This window comes from Scyliorhinus canicula, chromosome 9 (genome assembly GCF_902713615.1).
Source record: "Scyliorhinus canicula chromosome 9, sScyCan1.1, whole genome shotgun sequence".
In the NCBI taxonomy this organism is placed as follows: domain Eukaryota; kingdom Metazoa; phylum Chordata; class Chondrichthyes; order Carcharhiniformes; family Scyliorhinidae; genus Scyliorhinus; species Scyliorhinus canicula.
This window is the reverse complement of record NC_052154.1, coordinates 140,052,293-140,077,720: the sequence shown is the minus strand read 5'-3', so window position 1 is coordinate 140,077,720 and position 25,428 is coordinate 140,052,293. Positions and strand designations below refer to the sequence as shown.

The 25,428-nt window shown below is 44.1% G+C and overlaps 1 protein-coding gene across 3 annotated transcripts in view; it reads left to right on the top strand.

Annotated features, from left to right (window-relative positions):
• Positions 1-25,428, top strand: part of lsp1a (lymphocyte specific protein 1 a) — a 451,893-nt gene that overhangs the window by 234,760 nt on the left and 191,705 nt on the right. Inside the window, exon 1 of one of the 3 annotated variants that reach the window (XM_038807719.1) lies at positions 6,384-6,769. The exons of the other annotated variants lie outside the window; for them this stretch is intronic. Coding sequence (XP_038663647.1) covers positions 6,711-6,769 — 59 coding nt within the window. The 5' untranslated portion in view covers positions 6,384-6,710. Of the gene's footprint in view, positions 1-6,383; positions 6,770-25,428 lie in introns of those variants that run through there. 3 annotated transcript variants of the gene reach the window in all.

Genomic DNA, 25,428 nt, shown 5'->3' with positions numbered 1-25,428 from the left:
CAGACTGAATGGATGTATTCCACAAAGCGCTCATCCAGTCTCCCCCAAATGTAGAGGAGACTGAACTGTAAAGTAAACACAGTATTCTGAATGGAAAGAAGTGGATCTAAGTCGCTGCTTCACCTGGAAGGAATGTTTGGGACCTTGGGCAGTGATGAGAGAGGAACTAAGTAGGACAAGTGCCAACATGGAAACATGCTGTGTGAAGGGAAGGGACTGTTGGGGATGTTTGAAGAGTGGATCCGAAGTGTTGTAGAGGGAATAATCCCATTGAAATACTGAGAAGGGCGAGAAGATATTTTTGGTGGTGTTATCATGCTAGAGGTGGCAGAAATGATGGGAAATGATCCATTGAATGAGGAGGCTACTGGGATAGAAGGCGATGACAAAGGGAATCCTATTGTGGTTCTTAAAGGGAAGGGGAGTGCTGAGCGCAAAAGTGGGGGAAATGGCATGGACACGTTCAAGGGCCTTGTGAACCATGATAGGATGGAAATCCTTAGATGAGGAGAAAGGAAGATATATCAGAAGCATATGGAAGGTTGCATCATCAGAACAGGGCCAGAATTCTCCGGCCTTTCGCTGATGGTGGGATTTCTGTGGGGTAGTTTCAATGGAATTTCCACTGTCAGTGGTGGGAAGAATGGTGTAACACCTCCCACTGCTGAGAAACATGTGGCTAGAGGCGGGAGAATCCAGCCCAGCTGTAATGGATACTGATTATCACCCCTGAGGTCTGCACAGTAATAGTCTAATGGGTCAGGTCATAGAATCCCAGTCCAGAAGGAGGTCATTCGGCCCATCAAGTCTGCAATGACTGTCCAAAAGAGCACTCTACCTAGGCTCACTCCCCTTCCCATTGCTCCCTATCCCCGTAAACTAACTTTACACCCCTGGACACTATGAATCAATTTAGCATGGCCAATCCACCTAACCTGCACATCTTTGGGCTGGGAGAGGAAACCGGAGCAGCCGGAGGAAACCCATGCAGACAAGGGTAGAAAGTACCAACTCCACAAGGCCGAAATTGAATCAGCAGCTGTAAGACAGCATTGCGAACCACTCTACAACCATGCTGCCCATAAGCAGTCCAATCGTACCATAAGCTTTCCAATGGCAAAGTTCGCAATAGGTTAAGCTGCTGCGTTGCTTGTTTTTCCAATACACTGTCATGGCTTACAAAGGATTTCTCATTTCAACGTAAAGTTACAAGGGGAATTTTGTACTGAAAATTGCACCTTAAGATGTCTGAATACCCGTATGCCTCCTGGCAATGGGTCACAATGTAATTCTGTATCATGAATTCCAACACAAGTTGACAACCTGAGTGCCATTAGTCAACTGGATGAAAATAAATGTGAATATGGCTTCTGAGGAAACATTTTTCAAAGCATTCTCTGTTCAAATGCTGATCAGGCAATGTGTTATGAGCATTTGTACAGTGATTAGTGGTGCGCTGCCTGATTTTGTATAGTCAGCTTCATTTATATTGCAAGGGTGATCTCATAGCTTCTAATAAGCTTGGCTTTGCATGCTCACCAGAGAGGGAGGGTAGTTGATTGTAACTAACCATTAAGGGTCAATTACAGCATGTAATCTGAACTGATGTGATATTGTTTTACTGTGTTTAATTATTACATATTAACGGAGAGCTGAAGGGGTGATGAGTATATTGGAAGAGATGTGGTCGTTTCTTGACAAGTAGCAATTTTGGGAATAAGAATGTTGTCAGTCTATGAACATGTAGTTCAGGAAACAAAAGTGGCTGGCAAATCCAAATGGTGAGCAAAATAATTGTCATGGGAAGCGATGGAGCCTATGATCAAGTGATCATAGCACAACCCTTTCATGTCTTGTTGGACACCAGGGAAAGTGGAGATCCTGCAGAATGAGGTGATGTGAGGGGGCTGTTCCTACTGACCATTCCAGGCCCCATGTCACGCCCCGCCTCCTGGTGGCATGGCAGTCCACCTCCAATGATGTTGAGCCCACCCCAATGACGTTGAGCTCCATGCCGAATGACGTCCTGCTTGCTGCTCTGCTCACCTCTCGGGTGGCCGAGCCTCAGTCCTCGACGACCACGTGTGCTCCTGGCTGGCTGCTTGGCTATCTGATCTGGCCTCTGCTCTCTCTCATCCTCGCTGCCCAGTCCAGTTGTTACCCAGTCCAACCGTCTCACTTGTTGCCTGGCTGGCCTCTGGTTCTGATCGATTTAACTCCGCTCCCGCTGCTCCCCGAGACACGATGCTGGCGCTTGCCTGGCCTTCATCCCACCTCCCAACTGCTGCTCGGCTCACCTCTCAGCTCTCGCTCGGGTTGCTGGGCCTCGAGCCTCGTTGACCACATGTGGTCTTGGCTGGCTGCCTGGCTGTTGCTACTGACTATCTAACTTGGTGGCCTCTGTTCTCTTTGGTTGGTTTCCCCCACCCTCTTCAGTCCTGGCCTGACGATTGAAAGTCACCCAACTCCCACTTCAACAGACTTTGGCCAGTGCCTCCTCCATGCCTCACCAAAGGCTTTGCAGGCTCTCACCCCAATATTAAGTCAGGTATCTCACTTTTGCCCAAGGCTGCCCACCAGACCAATTGCCAGAAACCTGGCTGCTACTTTGTTCCTTTGCTCAATGAAAGTTCATAAAATTCACACCAATTCAGGAGTTCCGTTTCTGAACTGTGCTAAATCTCCACCACCTCTCAATGTTTGGCAAACTGCTTTCCCGCTCTAAAGGGGAGTCTACCAATCACAGCCCGATGTTATGCTGTATTGCCTGCTAATAGGCTCACTTTGAGCCTATCAGCAAATTTAGAGCTACCAAGGCTCTGATTGGTGTTCCCACCACAACAGTCACCTCTCCGTATGCACCCCCCTCCCCACATTGGCCGAGCCCTATGCTGCAGCGCTGTGTGTTTCATTGAAAGTTCACCTCCAGTCACTGTCCCGACCCAAAATAACAGCATGTTCTGAAAAATGCAGAGGAAGAGGACTTGAGGGTACAGCAGCCTCTGGTCAGGCCGAACCCACAGTGCATTTTAGTTGTAGGCATATTTGCAGAAGATGGCTTGCCTCTACATCTGACTTCGCTGAGAAACGCCTCGATGGATGCGTAGCCACCCTGCAATGAAAATGCAGACCTGGATGCACATTCCAGGGACAGAATAGCTTCTGTCAGCTTCACCACCACCGATCAACACTCTGCCTCCAGCCCTTACCATCCCTGCCCCAAACTGAAAAGTTCCAGTTGACCTCTGACAACAGGTTAATAGCTATTTAAAAAACTTTACTTAACTGTGAACCTCTTGTGAGAGGGTAGCCCTGCACCAACCCCCCACCCCCCACTTCTCCTTTCCCGCTTCCTGGAAAATGTCCAGGGTGGGATAGCGCCAGGAAACTGGCGTACCAATCACAGGCATGAAATTCTGCACCTACCTGCCTCCATGCCCCGTTGCACTGGCACCTAAAAATCCAGCCTCTTTCATTCCATTCTCTATCAAGTGGCTTTGGTATATCCTGCTGCAGGCTTTCTTTCCTGGTGTCACATTCATTGTACCAGCTATTAGGTTTTATCTATCATTTTTGTTACCTTGTCTGAAATATACATTGAAGGTGGAATCTTCCTGTTCACCCCCAGGACCAGGAACCTGGTTGGCGGGGGAACTTAATTTGGTTTATGGTCAAAAATCAGTTTTCCAACTCTGGGTTGTGCTGTTGGGATTTTGTTCCCTGGACTTTCAAGGCAGGTCGAGCTTCTCGAAGAACAATGTCAGGAAGTCCCTTTGCATTTATTAGCATCTCATGCATGCTCTTTAAAAGGCCAACTCACATCGGAATTTAAGTTCACCGCTAAATCAAGTTCCTGCCAGTGCATGTAATGAGCTTCATTTCATCTGTCACTTTGAGGTCAGTAGATGCTGCTTTTGGCTTCTTCATTATCTCACTCACATCGGTGCTGGTAGCAAGAGCTGAGCCAAAGCTGGAAATGGGAGGCAGGACGAGTGGGGAAGGAAGACAGACCATCTGGGTCATGCTTAGAAGGGTTCCCTGGGAAGGGAGACAGGCTGGTGTTCCTAGCTTGTGGTGAGTGTATTGATGTCTGGGCGCCCTTTCAATATATATCTATACCTTCCACCCCATGAGGTAACTGCAGGGAGGGCGGATTATTGCTCTTCCCAATCATCAGATTTCCCATGCTCTGTACGGATGCAGATTTAATGGGTGAACAGCGCAAAATCGCACGTGGTCAGCTGTCCAACTCCTCCCCAGCAGGAATCATTCTCACTTCCATACCAGCTATTCAACATAAGACTTCAGAACAGAGCACGGTGGCACAGCGGTTAGTACTCCTACCTCTCAGCACTACAGACCCGGGTTATATTCCGACCTTGGTGGCTGTGTGGAGTTTGCATGTTCTCCCCGTGTCTGTGTAGATTTCCTCCAGGTGCTCTGGTTTCCTCCCAGATATCTCCAGGTTAGGTGGATTTGGCATTCTAAATTACCCCTTAGTCTCCAACGGTTAGATGGAGCTACGGGGATAGGGCAGGGGAATGGGCCTAAATAGAGCATTCTTTCGGGGTGTGGGTGAAGACTCGATGGGCCAAATGGCCTTCAGCACTGTGGGGAGTCTATGATTCTAAATGTGGGTGGCTGGGGTTCTGGCAGTGGCGTCATCTCCTTTCTGCTTAGCATCCCTAAAGGGGAGGAACATTTTCACCGGGAAATTTACAGATCAGGACACTTGACAGAAAGTTTACTGAAGAACTATGTTGAACCAGGAAACCAGGAGAGAAATAAATAGGGTGAAAACAAAATCCCCTTTTGGCGGAATTTGTGTTGAATCTATTTACATTCGGGGACAGCGATCGATATTATTGTTTTTCAAAGAAATTGAAAGATTTCCCTGCTCTGACTCACTTGTCCTCCAAGGGCGTAATTTTAAAATAATAAATACTTATTAAAAAAAAAATCTACAAAAATAAGGTAAGTCTGCAAGGCATGGAGCAAAAGAGCGAAATAGGACTCCAGTTGCGCCTGGTCTGACCCAGCGATCCTGCACACTGATAAGCTCTTGCGTTCTGTGCGGAGACAGGCGCTCGCCTGGTCGATTGGTGACCCTTGCAGTTGCCTGGCTCACAAACACACCTCCCCCATTCAGAGAAATCTAATGAACTCTTGTTATCCTTACTGCAGGAGTCAGGGCAGAGAGTTTGAATGGGGGGGGGGGGGGGGGGATGGCATCCCAGTTTGGGAAGGTGTCAAGAGGTCTGGAAAACTTCATTATGTGTCGTAAATCAGCACCTTCCCTACCCCCAGCCCAGCCCTCTTGTTTTCCTAGAGGACTAATCCAACATGTCAGCAACAAAGAATTACCTTCATCTTTCATGTTTGAATAGCTGTCACCTCGCTATAGGAACTATATTACCCAGTGCTGTTGGGTTACTGGGGAGAGAGGGTTCTGGCACATCCGCACGTGGGCAACAATTTGCGTCGCTTACTGAAGGGAGCAAAGCTGGAAGAAGTTGATCTGGCAGAGCTGAGGTGTCCGCCAGCCTCTCTCCTCATAACTTCGAAGCTGCCAACTTCGCAGAACTGCTAGAAGTCAGATTTATTATTTGAGAAGAACGAAAAATCACAGATCCATTTAAATACTTAAATCTCTGCAGGAGCTTTTTTTTAAAAAAAAAAGACATTTAGTGCTTCTGTAGTCGGATCATGTGCGATTGACGTAAATCCTCCAGCTCCCCATGTTTTTCTTGGCAAAAGTCGAGGCCTTTATCCCAACAGCAGAGTGTGGGTCAGAGTAAGGGAAACTGTGTGGGGTCGCGCAAATGGGAGCAGATGCCACCCCAGCCAAATAATGCACGCTCTATATAGAAACAAAAACGTTCCTCGTTTCTTGTCAGGACCAAATAGCTAAACAAAAGTTGCATTTTAAAGCAAAAATAAACCTCATTCAAGAACCAGAGAAATACTGTATACAATACAGAAAGGAGGCCATTTGGCCCATTGTGCGTGCTCTGGTTGCGAAAGATCTATCCAATCAATCAACTCCCCCAGTCTATCACACTCACACCACAGCCCTGAACATGTCTCCTTTACGTCTATATATCCAACTCCCGTTTAAATATTACTATTGAATTCGCTTCTCCAACAGTGCATTCCATATCACACCAAATTGTTGAGTAAAATAAATTCTCAACATCTCCCTGGATTTGAGCTGTTGGATCTAAACGCAAGCGATCCCAAGTCAGTGTCTGACTCTGAAGGGCAGTTTGGAGGGAGTGAAATTGGAGCTGGTTTTCTTTGTCTCCAATATTAGGTGGAATGTGGTATCGCCGGGGTTTTTTTTTTCTCTCTCTCCCTTGCCTTCAAGAAGGTCACATGGCCTGTGTGGATTTGGGTAAGGGAGGGAAACGATGCAATCTGTGTTAGCAGTACTGAATGAGAAACACATGCAACATGAGGGAGTGTGGAGTGACTGAGCCTGCCTGATTTGCGGGGTTGTACAGAGAGAGAGAGAGAGCTGGAGGAATAAACACTACAGTTTGCACGGGAAATCCAATAGGAAAACTTCAGCCAACCAGCGGAGCTTTCACGGAACATTTAAAGCCACAGAGGTTCAGGACAAGAGGCGACACGTCCAGTCCTGAACTAAGAACTAGCGGAGACGTTTTTTTTCTTCCCCCTTTGTATTTGTATGATTTACACTAAAGGACATGACCAGTGCAGTCTTTAGGAGAGGATCCAGTAGAGAGGGGTTGAAAAACCTCTTGCGGTAAGTGAAAAATGAGCCTGAGGGCAGCATTACGTCCTGGGCTTGTAAAAAAACTGTGAATGGAGTTTTTAAAGTTCTATATTTAATATGGAATAAATTGCAAATCAGTGCTCCCTTATTTACTTAGGAGTTATCCAATTATGTGCACTTTGGTTAATTTGCTTCTGTGAGCCTGGCTTTGTACATATTTCAGAATTACTTTAGAAACAGTGAACTGTCAATATTGGAGAATCCGACAGAATCACCGGCTTATGTTTTTTTAATACTTATACATGGAATTATTATTTTTCAACGGGGTTTTATCTGATTCCAGGGCTTTTGATTGTTCCTGTTGCTTGGCAGCTGAATAGTGCAGTGAGTCAAAGGCTCTACTCAACTCATGGTTATTTCAATTGAGCTTTTTAAACTGCAGGACATTCACTGGGATGAATTGATCTCCATCACTTCAGCTTTCAAAATATTCAGTCTTTAAGGGCTATCACCTTTTTGCTTGACTACGTGATTACAAACTTACAGATTGGATGCTGTTAAAATGCATAATGATCTCACATGGAATCATCATGACCAAAATGATGGCACCCTCTCTGCAAAAGAAAACTTATTTTTCCTAAGACACTGCCCTTTTATTAGAAAAATCGGTGATCCTGTTGTGTACAGCCATGTCCAGTTTTTAGTAAAAACATAAAATATGTCTGCCGAGGATGCTGAATATTGAATGAAAATGCATTAGTTAACTAACTCTCCAATCTACTTGCTCCAAAAACATCTGAGGACTGTCAGATATTTTTGAAAATTGGATTTGTGATTATATACTGAATACCTGGAAGTGAGCTCCATAATGGAATCAACTTAATGGGGGGTTGGATTGTAAAGTGTGCCTGGCTGATTCTTGGGAACAAGTTACAGGCTGGAATCTAACCCTGGAGTACACATGATTTATGTGTGGCAAATGAATACCTGGAAGGGAGTGAGAAGCTGAAGTCTAAGCAAGTGGGTGTGCATGGTTCTTGTGCAGCATAATGATACTTCTAGTGATTAACAGGCAGCGATCTAATCAGGGTGTTGGGGTGAGGTACTAAATTGTGTGTGGATATGGTTACAATTTCTCCTCTTATGTTAACGATTGTCACTTTGTGTTAGCTGTTGGCACGTTTCACGCTTTTGATTTACAATGACATTGATTCAGGATGATTAATATGATACCACTCCAACAGGGTTATTGAGAAAATGCAGATTACAAATTAAGTCTTATTTTCCCCGAGCAGCTTCAGTGTGTAAATGGATCAAGCACTGTACTTTGTCACTTTCATCAAGTTTGATCCCTGGTCTACGCTGTATGATTGATCTTGATTTCAGCCACAATTGGGAGTTACAATTTATTTTTGTGATGGGATCGGTCATAATTCCATCCTGATTTGTTCTGAAGCGGTATATAATGACCAATATCATGCCACAATTACACCTGGTATAGGAAGTAGATAACTGTAGAACATTGGTACAGTGAGTACCCTCTTGATATTGGGCAGGGTAGAACAGAACAGAAGGAGCAATAGATTGCACCTAACCAATGCTCGTAAAATAAGGCTCATTTGTGGAACAAGATGTATTGTGCCAATTCCACTGCTTGTGGATTGGAGGAAAGCACTTTTATAATTCAACTAATTTGGCACTTAACCACACTGTCACTCTGAGAGATGCCTCATGCATAGCTGATGAGAACAATCAACTGTTGCAGTATGGCTGCTGTTGTGTGACTGGGACTCCAGTCAGTTTATCCAGGCAGAGTAGAATAAGCTTAACTTTGCATCTAACCCTTTCTGTATTATGCCTCATTGATACTCCTGGGTAGCAGAAAAGAGAAGTGTTTCATTCCCACCACTAACAGCCTTCACCATCATGAAACCCTGGGCTCCAAACGTTTCAGCAGTTTTATGAACTGTTACTCTTTTCAGGCTTTCATGAGAGAGAACTCTCATCACCATATTATGCCAACACATTGCATTTATGTGGCACCTTTTTAATATAGTGAGGCACCCCATGGTGCTTCACAAAGGTGTAAACTGACTTCCTCAGTGTGGTATTTGGCTTGTTGGCGTCAAATGCTATTTCACAGCATCAAATAAATGCTAATTGCATTTTTAGAAGCTCCTGACACATGGATTTCATGGGGATAATAGGACAAAGGGCTCCAGCATAATGAATGGAAAAGAAAATGGTAATTGCTGTCCTATGAAAACTGCAGGAGAGCAATCCAATAAAAGAAGACCTGAAGTAAACAACCCTTTTCAGATTCCGACTGTTGAAAGGACTCTGATACTCTGCTGTTCCAAACATTTTAGTCTATCGGCAGCATGAGAACCTTTTTGATAAATCCGCTTTTTAGAAATTTCGACACAAATGTTGTTAGCATTCCTTATCAATGCCAAGGACTCTTAGCCTGGTTTGAATGAAAAGTCTGCAGGGTGGTATTAAACTTAGGAATGTATCAGAAAAAGGTGAAGAAGTCAGTAACATTTTTGTGCCTATGTATCATTCTGTGAGATCCAGACAAACCTACTCAACATTTTAAGGGTAGTTTCTGTTGCTGCTTGCAGGCTACTATGGACCTGAGACAATAATGTTTTAAAGTCTGATAATGATGTATACAAAATTAATTAAATCTCCTCTCACAATTGGTTACAATGTGGCACTCTGAGCTAGAAAGGGAAAAGGAAATAAGTCTGATTTCCCATTCCTGACTACAATCCAGTGACTCCTGTTGGGAAGTCTGTATGAAGCAGCCTGGTGAAGAGGGAATCCTACTCCACATAATGATCCCATAATGAAAAATAAACTGGGCACAAAGTTCCCTAATGAGCCTGTTTAGCTGCGTGTTTCCAGGCACTCTTAATGCCGAGAAACACATGGCTATTCAACGCAACTCGTGTTGAATCTGGAGCATAAATGAGAAACGCGCCGCCAAAGCCGCACATAACCCTGCCTTTTACAATGGGGGGGGGGGGGGGTGCTGCTTGCTGGAACTCCCCATTGTACAGAGAGATCAGGACACCGCTTTTAAATGGCATCCCGATCTCTGAGGCCCACAAGCCCCCACCTCTCGAACCCCTCAACATCCACGGTGGGTAACCACGGTGAGAAAAAAATGCAAGGCTTGGCAATGCCAACCTGGAACCATGGCAGTGCCCCTTCCAGCTGGCAGTGCCACCTGGGCATCTTGGCAGTGCCAGAATGGCATCAGGTGGCACTTCCAGGGTGCCAGGCTGGCATGCCCAGGTGGCACCAGCAGTGCCAAGGCACCACCCTGCCCAAAGGGCATGCAGCTGGGGGCTTCCAACCCCCTTGGAAACCCCCACGAGTGTCATTCCATCTGGTTCCCGGTTGTGGAGACCAGCACCAATTGGCGCTCGTCCAAAGTCCCTGAGGTGAAGGGATTGAATCCCAAAGCCTCGTGTACCTTGGAAATCTGCACATTAGAGAAAGGCTAGCTGCCTCGCTCTAAATGCAGATTTGCCAAAAAGTGATCCTGGCCATTGTCGGTGGGATTCTCCTTGCAACGTCTCACGAGATTGCGTTGAATCTTGTGAGGTGTTTGCGAGCCTGGTGGATCCCGGGAGCGACTTTCACTAGCCACGTTGCACTGCAGCGAGATGCTTTTCCAGCGCAGCATGGCCGGAGATCACGCCCATTTGCTTCTCAGTCCCTTGGGTGAAAAGTCATTATATGTCGAAAGTAAAGTAGCCACAGTCCCAGGTGACCATAGGCTGCTTTCCCCTTTTTGAGGGAGAGAGCTGATTGGTGGTGATTTTAACCTGAGGACCACCACACCTCAGGCGAGGGGCAAGGTTGAGAAGGTGGGGCCTTCATGAATAGCCTCAGCCTGCATGGGAATTTAATCTATGCTGTTGGACTCGTGCTGCATCTGAAACCAGCTATCCATCCAACTCAGTTAAGCCAGCAGGGTTCCAGTGAATATCCATGGATTTCTAACCTGGTAAAGTGAGCATATTGTGAAGACGAAAGGGGAAAATATTTCTTTATCTTTTTTAAGGCACCTTGAGAAAGCTTCTGCTCGTGAGGTAAATCTACACAGGGTGTTTTGTAAAAACCCTCATGCTATTAGCTGGGATCTTCCAGTCACGCCGCTGCTGACAGGATTTCCCATTCTTCGCACCCTCCCAAGTGGTGGGGGCCCGTCGCCAGTGGGACCGGACAACCCCCACCAGCGGCAATGGCCAGAAATCTCCATCCATTGTTTCTACAGCATGGAAATGGGTCCAACTGATCTTTGGTAATAAATACAGACGGTACTGGAAAAACACAGTGGATCTAGTGGGATAGTTAAGTTCAATATGACTTCTTCCAACAAAGAGTCACATTGGACTAGGAATGTTAACTCTTGTTTCGCGCTCGTCAGTTGCTGCCCAAAGTGCTGTGCTTTTCCAGCACTTTGGTTTCATTTTTGATTGTCAGCATCTGCAGTATTTTGCTTTTTATCCAACAGATTTTTCCCTGTGTTTATTCTGATGAATGAAAGAAATTGGTACATGCAGTGTATTTAATATCTGTTGCGGTAATTTCCGAGGTTTTTAAAAGCTTGGGTTCAGGTATATATTTGTTGCAGTAATATTAATAAAGAATCTAGGTTACGGTATCCAGACTGTATGTCTGCTAAAGCTGTAATTAGGAGTTGTGAAGTCGTTGATTGATTCCAACCCTTACTTATTTACAGAGAGATTCCCGTAACAGCCTTCCCAAACAGGTGCCGGAATGTGGCGACTAGGGGCTTTTCACAGTAACTTCATTTGAAGCCTACTTGTGACAATAAGCGATTTTCATTTTTCATTTCATTAATGCAACGTTGTTAAGATTGCTTGAGATTCCCTGAAGAATAGATAACTTGACTGGTTATGGTCCTAGCTAAGCAGGGGTTGGAACATCATAGTGGGATACGGATGATGTAATTAAGGGAAGAACCAGGTCTGCCTGTAGTTTTGTAGTCGGCTAGCAGTTTTTCAGTTGAGCTGCAGCTTTTCCAAATGCTGTCAGGTTGAGCAGAAGCTTATGACAAGACAGACAGATTTTCAGGTTGCTCCTGACAGGCTCTCTCTCCAAAACGTCTCTACACAGATAAGCAAGTAAACCTGTTCTGTTAACTTATAAGTTACAGTTGAACTGTATTGGGGTTGCTTGGTTGGAATATTTCAGTGAAGGTGTAATGTTTAAGTTTATCCTTGTATTTAAGAACTGTTTAACTGGTAATGGTGAAGCTATTTTCTTTGATGTGGTTAATGCTGTGTTTACATTACATTTGTTTTAACATAAAAGATACCTATTGGTCAGAGTTATCACTCCCGGGGTGAAGTATTCTTTCCTGCAGGGAGGATTTGCAGATGTGATGTCAGAAGTCCTGGAAGGTAGGGTAACTCAGAGTCCAGAACTGGCAATATTTGGGGTGTCGGAAGATCCGGGGGCAAAGGGGGGAGGGAAGCTGATATTCTGACCTTCTCCTCCCTGGTGGCCCGGAGACGGATCTTGCTGAGATGGAGGGACTCAGAGCCCCCAAAATCAGGACTGTGGGTCAACAATATGGGAGAGTTTCTCAGTCTGGAGAAAATCAAGATTGCTTTCAGAAGATCAATACAGGGATTTGCCTGGAGTTGGCAGCCGTTCATCGATTTCTTTAACAAAAACTGAACGTCAGCAGTAAGGGGGTAAAGGGAAAAAGGGGGGGGAGGCGGGGAGGAAAATAGGATGCATGGTAATGTTAAATAAGGACAGGGAATTTAGTATACGGATAATTCAGGATAAGGTAGGAAAAGTGGGATGCGTGGTTTATTGTTTGCTATTTTAGGTGCCATTTTGTGCATCGACCCCCGCGATTGTTTTAAAATGTCAATATGTTAAATTGTGAAAATGACAAATGCTTCAATAAAATATATATTTTTTAAAAGTATCCTTTCCTCGCAGTTTTACACATTAAAAACAAGTGTTTGGGGTTGTTGTCTGGTATCCGAACAAATGTTGGGGACTGGTCCAGGATCTCATAACCTTGGAATCAAGGTGGGGAAAAAACTCGGCATAACCTTAGCTTGCATACGAACCTTATGAAGAAACCTCGCAATAGGCACTGATTTACTGAATACCACCCCAACTGGAGATACAAATTCTTATCAAGAGACAATATCTACTGAGATGTATATGTCTGGTGTACACTTGGTCACACTATGTGCATGTGTATTAATGAGGATTCCAGCCTCTCAGTGTACTCAGACTAGCGGGCCTCACACTGTGTCATTTGCCCATTGCATCTTTTTCGCCAGCTGCCCCAAGCTTTTTTGAGGTCCTCAGCACATAACCCTGGACCTATTGGAATGAGCCAGTCTGCCACACCTGGTCATGGACAGACCTTTGCACCAGAAGACTAACAAGTCCTGAGCAGAGAGAGAGTCTTCATTGATATCATAGTCCTCCAGCAGCAGCGATTGTATTTTGCTCGGTGCGTGTTCTGGGAACAGCCTGTAGAGCACAAGAATCCTGCATTTCGAAGCTGCTCAGGATGAACCTTGGCTGTATGTGCCTCCCAGACTTTGGTGCACACACCAGGCCCTCCAAATCATTTCACCAGGATCTTCAGGTAGACCTGCCTAACGGTTAAGGGAGAAAGCGTCTATCAACCCAGTTCCCTAAGAATGTAGTTTGGTCTTGCTATGCTATGTTTTCGGCCAGTTCGAACTATGCAGATCAGTCTCTGAAAGACTGCTGATCTGAGCTGAAAGCAGCAACATCATCCATTTTTCTAGGACTGGATACTTTGCAATAAATGCTACATATAATTAGACTTGTGGGTGACCTGAATCAGTTGTGGTCAGTGTGATATGTGTGCCTCATTACTGGGTTCCATTTAACCCAGCAACGGTGAAGGCACAGTTTTATAGTTCAAAGCCAGGACGGGGAGTGGTTTCAAGGGTTTGGAAATTGATGTTGACAGAACTTTGAGTTGTTGCAGTGCAGTGCGGTGCATCTTGTAGCTGATACACACTGTTGTCACTATCAGTGGTGGAGGGAGTGAGTGATGAAGGTGGTGGGTGGGTGGAGTGCCAGTCAAGTGGGCTGCTTTGTCCTGGCTGGTGTTCAGCTTCTGGAGTGTTGTTGGAGCAGCACTCATCCAATTGGAGGATATTGTGTCAGACCCCTGACTTTTAAACTTTTGTAAATGGTGGTCAGTATTTGGGAGTTAAAAGGTGATGCTATGTATCTCCCTGTTTGGCTGTGCGTGTGACGTACAGCTGCACTACATCTGTGTTTCAAAATAATAAAGTGGAACAAAGCTCCCAAAGTCTGACTCAATTTGGCACCTGAGCCACTTAAGACAAAAAGAAGCCAACATGCAACACTTGGGTTTGTGGAGCAGAACTCCAGTACAGTATGAAGCCAGTTTTTAAAATGTTTAGCTCTATTTTTCTGGCTGACTGGATGCTTTTATACATTTTGCATTGAATCTTTTCATTGGGATGTGAAAGTACACGTGGCTAGCCGAGGGGGGGGGGGGGGGGGGGGGGGGAGAGAGATTAAGGTAATAGACTGCAAAATCCTTCCTTGGTCAACAAAGTACAATTCACAGTCCAGAATATAATTCATAGCCTCAACACAGTAGTAAATAGGTTGTCCTGCTGTTTGCAGGATCTTGCTGCCTGCAATTAGTTGCCACATTACAACAACAGTGGTTGCCCTTTAAATGTAATTTGGGAAGTACACAGGTCATGAAAGGGGCTATATAAATGCAAGCACTTCTTTTTGTTAAACGTATGACCACAGTCTGAGTTATTGTAACTGTGCGTGTTTGTGCCTGTGTGTCCGTGAATGACATGAGGGCATCTCGGGAACCTAAGCTTCAATTCCGTTTTGATGACTCTGCTCTGGTGACTAATATCTGTTTGGAAGCTTGGCTGCATTCAGCTATCATTTGGTGTCTGCAGTGCCAGCAATTACATCATCGCCATTAAAGCGCTTCTTATTTATTGTCTTCTCCCTCAAACATGGACATGTGTGATTCACACACAGACTGTCAAACAAATCTCAACGTGTCCTGCGAGGCATTGTTTCCAGGCTAGTCGTTCAAAAGGTCAAAGAAATGAGATTGATCTTTTAATAAAAAAAGACTTTGATTACTTGAACACCAAAGTTGGTACCATCGTTCAATTGCCGAGGAAAAATTGACAAATTTGGAATCGGGGCAATCTTTTAAAAAATCATTTAATAACTGACTGGCGAAGACTGTTGAAGACAGCGCCAATAGATTTTGGGCATCTGCCTGCAATTATTGAGAGATAAATGATGAGAAAAGTGATTTTGTTGACTTGAAGTAAATGAGGTTGAATCTCCACCTGCATTCCCCTGATTTATTTTTTACTAACTGCTGAAAGACTTGCAATCCATCCAATTATTTAAAATGATCCTTTTTGATCAATTGGTTTAATTTTTGTTTGTAAGAGGATGCAGTTCTCAACAGATTTACAACTCCATCACAGTTACAGAACATAAGTGAATTTCATGTTTTCCAGTGTTGTGGACTACCTGTATTGTTGACTGCCTCCTGGTACCAAAAAGAAACCAACCAGTGTTGACAATGTATGTTTTAATATTTTTATACCAATCTAACAAACACCCATCCACCATCGTCAGTGCACCTTTTTTAGGTGTGAGTACACCATTTGGAAATCTGTATGTATGACTGCTCCCCACCTTTCCATTTCCTTTTAACCCTGGAAAGTTAAACTCTCCTCAAATAGCATCAAGGAATGCAGACCAACAGGCCCTGGACTAAATTCCTGGCAGAATGAATGTAAAACACTTGAACAGGTTGTACAAGATGAAGGCCCACTCAACCATAGGGTGTTAAAAATAACTTGAAAGATGTCTGGTCACACTATTAGCACCATGTCACTGTGAATTAATTTCTTTCTTTTTGTATATTTTTTTCTTGAACATTTCCTTTCTTCAAGCATAGATACATATGCCAAATTAATTTTTGAATGCAAGATACAAATGTATCTCGCCCCGCGCTCTCTTCCTTTCACTCGCTATGTACACCTATGTCTCGGATCATGTTTTCGGTATCTCTGAGGGGAAGCAGCTCCAAGTCGTGTTCCACATAGGCACCAACGACATAGGTAGGAAAAGGGATGGGGATGTAAGGCAGGTATTCAGGGAGCTAGGGTGGAATCTTAGAACAAGAACAAACAGAATTATTATCTCTGGGTTTTTACCCGTGCTAGCGAGATGAGGAATAGGGAGAGAAAACAGTTGAACTGCAGGGATGGTGCAGGAGGGAGGGATTCAGATATCTGGATAATTGGGGCTCATTCTGGGGTAGGTGGGACCTCTACAAACGGGATGGTCTGCACTTGAACCAGAGGGGTACCAAAATCCTGGGCGGGGGGATTTGCCATTTCGGAGACATGGATAGAACAGGGACAGGAATGGTTGTTGCAGGTTCCGGGGTTTGGATGTTTCAGTAAGCTCAGGAAGGTGGTAAAAGAGGGAGGGGGGGGGGGGTGTGTGGCATTGTTAGTCAAGGACAGTATTACGGTGACAGAAAGGACATCTGATGAGGACCCGTCTACTGAGGTAGTATGGGCTGAGGTTAAAAACAGGAAAGAAGAGGTTACCCTGTACGGAATTTTCTATAGGCCTCCGAAAAGTTCCAGAGATGTAGAGGAAAGGATTGCAAAGATGATTCTGGATAGGAATGAAAGTAACAGGGTAGTTGTTATGGGGGACTTTAACTTTCCAAATATTGACTGGAAACACTATAGATGGGTCAGTTTTTGTCCAATGTGTGCAGGAGGGTTTCCTGACACAGTATGTAGATAGGCCAACAAGAGGCGAGGCCACATTGGATTTGGTACTGGGTAATGAACCAGATCAGGTGTTAGATTTGGAGGTGGGTGAGTACTTTGGTGATAGTGACCACAATTCGGTTACATTTACTTGAGCGATGGAAAGGGATAGGTATATACTGCAGGGCAAGAGTTATAGCTGGGGGAAAGACAATTATGATGCGATTAAGCAAGACTTAGGATGCATAGGATGGGGAAGGAAACTGCAGGGGATGGGCACAATTGAAATGTGGAGCTTGTTCAAGGAACAGCTACTGTGTGTCCTTGATAAGGTATGCACCTGTCAGACAGAGCGGAAGTGATTGAGCGAGGGAACCGTGGTTTACCAAAGTAGTTGAATCACTTGTCAAGAGGAAGAAGAAGGCTTATGTAAAGATGAGACGTGAGGTTCAGTTAGGGCGCTTGAGAATTACAAGTTAGGGTGATTTAACAGTTTGGATCAGAAATTGGCTAGCTGTAAGAAGACAGAGGGTGTTGGTTGATGGGAAATGTTCAGCCTGGTGTTCAGTTACTAGTGGTGTACCACAAGGATCTGTTTTGGGGCCACTACTGTTTGTCATTTTTATAAATGACCTGGAAGAGGGCGTCGAAGGATAGGTGAGTAAATTTGCAGATGACACTAAAGTCGGTGGAGTTGTGGACAGTGCGGAAGGATGTTGCAGGTTACAGAGGGACATAGATGAGCTGGGCTGACAGGTGGGAAATGGAGTTTAATACAGAAAAGTGTGAGGTGATTCATTTTGGAAGGAATAACAGGAAGACAGAGTACTGGGCTAATGGTTAGATTCTTGGTAGTTTGGATGAGCAGAGAGATTTCGGTGTCCATGTACATAGATCCTTGAAAGTTGCCACCCAGGTTGAGAGGGTTGTTAAGAAGGCGTACGGTGTATAAGCTTTTATTGGTAGAGGGATTGAGTTTCGGAGCCATGAGGTCATGTTGCAGTTGTACAAAACTCTGGTGCGGCCGCAATTGGAGTATTTCATGCAGTTCTGGTCGCTGCATTATAGGAAGGACGTGGAAGCATTGGAAAGGGTGCAGAGGAGATTTACCAGGATGTTGCCTGGTATGGAGGGAAGATCTTATGAGGAAAGGCAGAGGGAATTGAGGCTGTTTTCGTTAGAGAGAAGGTTAAGAGGTGACTTAATAGAGGCATGCAAGATGATCAGAGGGTTAGATAGGGTGGACAGTGAGAGCCTTTTTCCTTGGATGGTGATGGCTAGCATGAGGGGACATAGCTTTAAATTGAGGGGAGATAGATATAGGACAGATGTCAGAGGTAGGTTCTTTACTCAGAGAGTAGTTGGGGCGTGGAATGCCCTACCTGCAGTTGTGTACTCTCCAACATTAAGGGCATTTAAATGGTCATTGGATAAACATATGGATGATAATGGAATAGTGTAGATGGGCTTTAGATTGGTTTCACAGGTCGACGCAACATCGAGGGCTGAAGGGCCTGTACTGCGCTGTAATGTTCTAATGTTCTAGTATGCCTATCAACATCCTGGGGATTCCCATTGACCAGAAATGGAACTGGCTCATCCATTTAATTCTGTGGCTACAAGAGCAGGTCAGTGGTTGGAAATCCTGTGGTGAATACCTCTTCTGACTCCCCAAAGTCTATCCCAAGGCACCAGTTGGGAGTGTGATGGAACTTGCGTAAATGAATGCAACTGAAATAGCACTTGGGAAGCTCAACACCACCATTCGGGGAAAAGCTTGATTGGATCCTAATCCACAAACATTCACTCCCTCTACTACAGTCGCACATTAACAGCAGTGTGTACCATCTACAAGAAGCACTGCAGAAACTCACCAAGGCTCCTTAGGCAGCACCTTCCAAAACCACGAATGCTACCACCTAGAAGGGCAGCAGACGATCCTGATTTGCCATGTTGCTGGGTCAAAATCCTGGAACTCTGGCTGTGCCTATATCACATGGGCTGCAGCAGTTCAAGAAGGCAGCTCACCACCTATCCTTCAAAGGCAATTGGGGATGGGCTATAAATGCTGGCCTAACCAGTGTCACCCACATCTCATGAATGAGTGAACAAAATATTTACAAAACAACTTGTAAAACGCAGGTGCACATTTAAACAGATCAACACATGTATGTGCGGTGCAGAACTATAAACATTGGTACACCTCATTCGTGCATCCACAAATAGGATCATTCTATGCAGTTTTCACATGGGTCCTGGTAATTTAGTTCCATAATCGCATCAGGAATTATTTAAGGATGATGCATTGCAGCATGATCTTGATCCATTTGGATCATTTTCCGGTACCAGATATAAACAGTCAAAAACCTGCTTCGGAAGTATTTTTTCCCCCCCTCCAATATTGTTGAATATTGATGCTTTCCCTGTCCACTTTCATCAACAGAACCTCATTGGCCACAAAACCTTTCCTGGATGGGTTTGGCACCAGAGCGCTACTTCACGCTTGCTGACCAATTAACAGGCAGCCAGTGTGTAATGAACATTGTGAAAGGCTGAGTGCGGTCAGGAAGGGCGGCAACAGAGCAAGTACTGAGAAAAGGGAGCATGTGGGCTGGCGCTTCTAATGTGCTCCCTCAGGACAGCCGCTGTAGAGCTGTCTCAGGAAGCTGTTGACAGGTGAAAAATAAATAGCAATGGCAAAACTTTGCAGGGTGTGTTTAGTCAGCACAACACAAACCCTCACCCTCGAGACACCTGGGATCAAGGTTGAAGCTAAAACATAAAGGCATCTTGCCAATCGATCCACCCGCCAACTGTAAAAGCAGATGGACCACATGGTGTTCCGTTGGTCCCTTTATAGCCTGCTTGCTTGTTGCAGGCGTATTTCTGACTGCACGCTAACCAAATGAAATAGTTCCGTTTCTGGTCAATGGGAATCCCCAGGATGTTGATAGACGTATATAATATCGGGAAGTGCACCAAGGTCTTTTTGCCCGATTTTTCTACGCCTAATCCAAAAACATGTAAAGTTTCTTTGACAATTGTATTTTAAACCCAGGATCCATTATGGAAAATTAGGGAGCTAGAGCCATTGATTCTTGACATAATTCCAATAATTCAAACAAGGCTGCAGCTGGATCAAGATTGGCAATTATACATCCAAAAGAGAGGTGGCCCAAAGATTGAATTAAGTTGAGGACTATTAAAGGGTCAGTCACACTATTGGGATGATGTTCTAGAGTCTAGACTGTACAAAGGGTGACAGGAAATTGAGAAAGAAATTTGTAGATGAATTAAACGTGTGTATTAGAAATAGTAAAACTTTTGTGACAATATGGTCAGCATTATTCCTCAGTCAATATGTTCGACTCATCTCGGGAATGAAGCAGAGAAAATAAGTAACTAAAAAGGGAATATTTGGGAAGCAATGAGCACAATATAGTTGTGTTTAGTGTAACAGTCGAAAAGCAAATCAATTCAATAACACAGTTACCCAACTGAAAATAAACAAATATTGAAGTGAGATATAAAGGGATCTTGCCCATATCAAATGGAAGATAACCATTGATAATTTATGATTCTATTTAACAATGGAAAAGTATCTAAACTGGAAATGGAAGAGCCATAAATTATATATAATTAAAGGAGGGGGAAAAAAAGTTGGGAAGTTGATGGGGGAAGAATAGTATAGCAGCATTTACTGTTGTCGTGTAAACAATAAATCCAGGGAGTCACAGCAAATATAAAGAATATTTCAAAGCCAGAAAACTCAGGAAAGCTGAACAAGAAACGGGAGGGAAAATGAACAACAACATAAAGGCTAATGACTAATTCCACAGGTACATTGGTAGAAGATAATCAAGGTCAGGGTAGAATGAGAAAGAGATGAAGAAAGTAAACTTGATGATAATTTTAACTATCTTTGGATTGTGTAAAATGGTTGACTGGATTGGCCACTCACTATAGACCTTGCCTGATTTAGCTCTTAAAGTTAATTGAATGGGATTAATAAAACACAGCAGGACTATTTTACACAATCCTCTTGTGGTTAAAATTGCACGCCAATGGAAAGTGTGATAAAGACCGAGATATGAAATGTTTACTTGGCTCAGTTTTCCTGGAGGAGCTGAATTGTCGACGGCATGGTAGCACAGTGGGTAGCACTGTTGCTTCACAGCTCCAGGGTCCCAGGTTCAATTCCCGGCTTGAGTCACTGCCTGTGTGGAGTCTACATGTTCTCCCTGTGTCTGCGTGGGTTTCCTCCGGATGAGGAATATTACATTCTTCTTCTAAAAGAGATAAGAGCAAGACAGGAAATTGAGACTTGCTTCATTTTGCCATTGCATTCTTTTTAGAGACACAAGTTTCTAGCCCACATGGGATGAAGGAGAATATATTGGCATGCAAGGAGAGACAATTGGAGAGTAGAGTTGAAAGGCATTGGAAAAATATAGGACGTATGTTCTCTGGACTCTGACTGAACTCCTCTCTCGAAGACTTGTCTTTGAATTTAATTGAACATTATTTTTCTTTAATTCATACATTCCCTTATTGCTGCTGCTTTTCCAGAAAACATGGGTTTCATAAGAACACAAGTTACGTTGATGGATTGTATCTTCACTTAAGTAATGGTGAATATTGCCCAGTAGAATTCAGTAATCGTGAATTGACTGAAGCATGAATTGAGTGGTATTGTCAGTGGAATTCTGGTTGCCACATTATAGGAAGGATGTGATTTGCACTGGAGGGGGTGGAGAGAAGATTCACTGGGATGTTGCCTGGGATGGAATATCTATGAAGAGTGGTTGGGTAGGCTTAGGTTGTTTTCGTTGGAGCAGAAAAGATTGAGGAGCAACCTGATCTTGGTGGATAAGATTACGAGGTGCACAGGGAACAGCTGTTCCCCTTAGTTGAAGGGTAGTTACGAGGGGACAGAGGTTCAAAGTGAGGTGCTGGTGTAGGGGGATGTGAGGAAAAACTATTTCTCCAAGAGGGTGGTGACGGTCTGGAATGCACTGCCTGGGAGGTTGCCTCACAACGTCATAAAATTCAAGGCGATGGGCCAAGTTCTGGCAAATGGGATAGGTAAGTTGGGTGTTTATCATGTGTCAGTGCAGACTCAATGAGCCGAAGAGTCTATTCTGCACTATTATTCTTGTGATTCTGTGTAAAAGGTTGAAATCACTGTCACCTTGTAGGAGCTGTGGGCATGTATGTACTACTGTTCATCCAAGACCGGCTTCAGCAGCCATTCCGTTCTTCATTTTCTATGAGCAGAGAAGAGAATCTCACTATAATCCCTTCTCATAATTCTGAAAATGTGAGTTTCTGGGTCTGTGCGCCAGATTTTGGTCAGGACATCTAACGGTTTGGCCGTGTTTTTTTTTCACGTGCCCAAGTTGTTGCAAGTGCGAATTTATAACGTTGCAGCATCGGAAGCTGAGTGAACTTGGGAAGTGATTGCATTGCTCCTAACCAATCAGATGAAGAACTGAAATTCACAGTACAAGAACTGTGAAACGTAAGTTATAGCGGATGAACATTGACAATAGAGATGAGAATAGGGAAGGAAAGATTCAGAAAGAGGGAAGGAAAAATGCTAACAACTAAAATGTGAAAGAATGAGACTCCACATCATTTTCAGTTGATTAGATGTGTGTTGATCAGCAGTAGTCAACATTTATTGCATCACTAAAAGAGCAATGAGACTTGAAATTTCAGGACCTAACTTTAGTTTGCCCAAATGCAAGAATTTCACACCATTCAGTGCGCTTCAATGGTAGTTAATATAAAATGGCAAAACCTAGACAGTAACTTTGGATGTAGGAATTTAATCGTCTCCTGAAATTGTTGTTACAATTAGCCTCTCCCAATATTTTGGGAATAAAATCACTCCATAATGATTTTACTGTGGTGAGAGAGAATTTACTGATCAGAGGGTCTGGCTCACTGATGTTCAGGTGTTTTATATCTGTTTATATTTCACCATGAGGTGAGTTTCTGGTCACACATCCACATCATTGTTTAGACCACCCTACTTCCAGGTCCCTAACATCATCCTTGCCTCAGCACACCTGCTGCTGAAACCCTCACCCATGCCTTTGTTACCTTCTAGAGGCGACTCTTCTAATGCTCTCCTAGCCAGCCTCCCATCGGACGGAGCATCAGTGCGGGGTCGGCGCCGACTTTTTGGTTGTAAGACAAGATGCTTCCTCCGGACATAGCTGCAACTCCTCAAACACTGTCACGATGGAGTATATTTTGGGTTGCATGGCCTTACATTTCCCTGGCTTGGCATTGGTTCAGCAGTACAGTGGTTTTCCAACTAGCCATTCAGTTAACTACCAGTTTTGCATTCCTGACCATCTGTTTAAACAGTGGAGGGATAGAAAAGCAGGCATGGCTATTCAGTGCACTCTGCTTAAACTGGAGTTTCAGTCCTACCTCCCTGCACACACTATCGGAAATATGTGATTTGCCAACAAACAGTTGGCAGTAGTTCAAAGACAAGTACATTTTGATGCAATTCCTTCTGTTCAGCATCAATGAGGATTTTATTTTCTCAGGATGCTGTCACTTAACACCATCAATGAGTTTTAAAGAATTTTTCCCATTTGCATCATGAAGCTCTTGCGTACCTCCATCAAATTTGAAATGTCAAATCAACTTATCATCTAACATAAATTCATGGATTTATATTGTACAATGTAGAAGGATTGGCCCATTGAGTTCGCACCAACTCTCAGCGGCCAACAACCTCATAGCCCTGTAACCTCACCTAACTAACCTGCGCATCTTTGGAATGCGGGAGGAAACTGGAGCACGTGGAAACCCATGCAGAAATGGGGAGCATGTGCAAACTGCACACAGTCATCCAAGGCCGGAATGGAACCCAGGTCACTGGCACGGTAAGGAGTGCTAGCCACTGTGCCACCATGCCATGGGCAAGGATTTTGAGGATTGGAAAAGGCTGAATTTAACCCTGGCAAAGAATGCTTATTTCTCCCACCCCCTTCCATCTTTTCCTCACAGCCAGAGTTAATGTTAATCACCGTTCTGTGTGGGATTTAATTTCCAAGTAGGATTGTGTTGGGTAACACAAGTGCCACTTAGGGAGATTCTATCCAGCTCATCACCAGCATTCCAGTATATTTGCTACAAAAGATAATCGTGCAAAGTTTGACTAAGTAAGTGAAATCGCAGCAGTTCATTGGAAACTATTTCCTGTTAGTTATATTGGGATTCTCCCTGCTTTGCCAGTCACAACGCAGAAGTGACTTTGATTTTTCTCTCCCATATATTCGGAGCAATTTTGTCTCTTTTGACTCACTGACCAGCTATTGAAAGAATTCAAATTTATATGTCGCTCAGGATGTCCTAGAGTGCTTCACACCTAATGAAGTAAAGTCTTGTCACTGTGTTGTAAGAAATCATTTGTGCACAGCAATATCCCAGAAACAGCATTGAGATAGTGATTGTTCTGTTCCAGTGAAGTTTCTTGAGAGAAAAATTGGCCAGGGTACTGGGGAAAACTCCCCTGTTCCTTCTACATCCACCCTGAGGCGGCAGATGTGACCTCAGTTTAACTTCTCATCCAAAAGAATTGGATTTTCAACGAGTGCATCTCTCACTTAATATTGTTTGTAGCATAAAGCAAGCTGTGGCTCAGTTGGTAATACTATTGCCTCTGAATCACAAAGTTCTGGGTTCAAAGTTCACTCTAGAACTTGAGAACAGTGCAGTACTGAGGATCAATTGCACTGTGGGAAATGGCATCTGAGATGTCCTGCCTGCTCTAGTGGATGTAAAAGATCCCATGGCCTCCTTATTTGAGGATAACTCCGCTGCCCTTCTTCATTGTCCTGGCCAATATTTATCCCTCAATCAACATCACAAAAAACTTTTATCTGGTTGTTTTCATATTAGCTGCTGTGTTTCCCTTATTATAACAGTGACTATACTTAGTCCTACATTGACTGTGACATGCCTGGTCTTCATGGAACACACTATATAAATGCAAGACTGTGTTTCTCTTAAATTGTCAACCAAGATTTTATCCTCCAGCTGCTGGAATGAGTCTTGATCCCACAATCTTCTGACTCACGAGCAACTCTGTTTAGTCACTCATCTGGAGGAGGTAACTAACAATGCTCCAACCTATCTGTGTTCATAAGTTAAGGAATGGAAACAAACATCAGTAAGGACTCCCATTCCCAATCCTAGTCATGCATACTTCCCCCCCCCCCCCTAAAATTTACTCCACACTTTTGCTTGATGCGATCCAATTTCTGCGTAGTTCCTTAGGATGTTTGTTATTTTAAAAATTCTCAAATCTAGGCTGTACAGTAGGAAAGTTTAGGCTCATTAAGTATTGGCGGAAATGCTTTATGTTTTATCTTGCTGTTAGTCAACCATATCCTCAGTTTAAGAGAGGTAGACATATTGAATGTTACATGGTTATATTCTTGCTATGTTTGATCTGGAGAGAGTGCCTGAAAGTACTTAAGTACTTTGTTGTGGGCAATCACCTACAGTTTATTCTGTTGAACATTTAGGTTTTATGTCAAAAGCCCCAAAACTATTACAGATGAGATAGTAGGCGAAATCTAACGGGAAGAAAACGGCCCATTCTGGGCGGGATCAAGCGCCGGGAACAACCCCACTTGCGAATGACACTCGTTATTTTTTCGGACCTCAGCGGGGAATGCCACGAATGCCCGAACTCACCTGGTGGGGGTCTTCAAGCCCCTGGTAACCCATCTCATGGCCAGGGTGCCCCAGGTCGGATCCTATGTGCGGGCAAAATGCCACCAAGACACC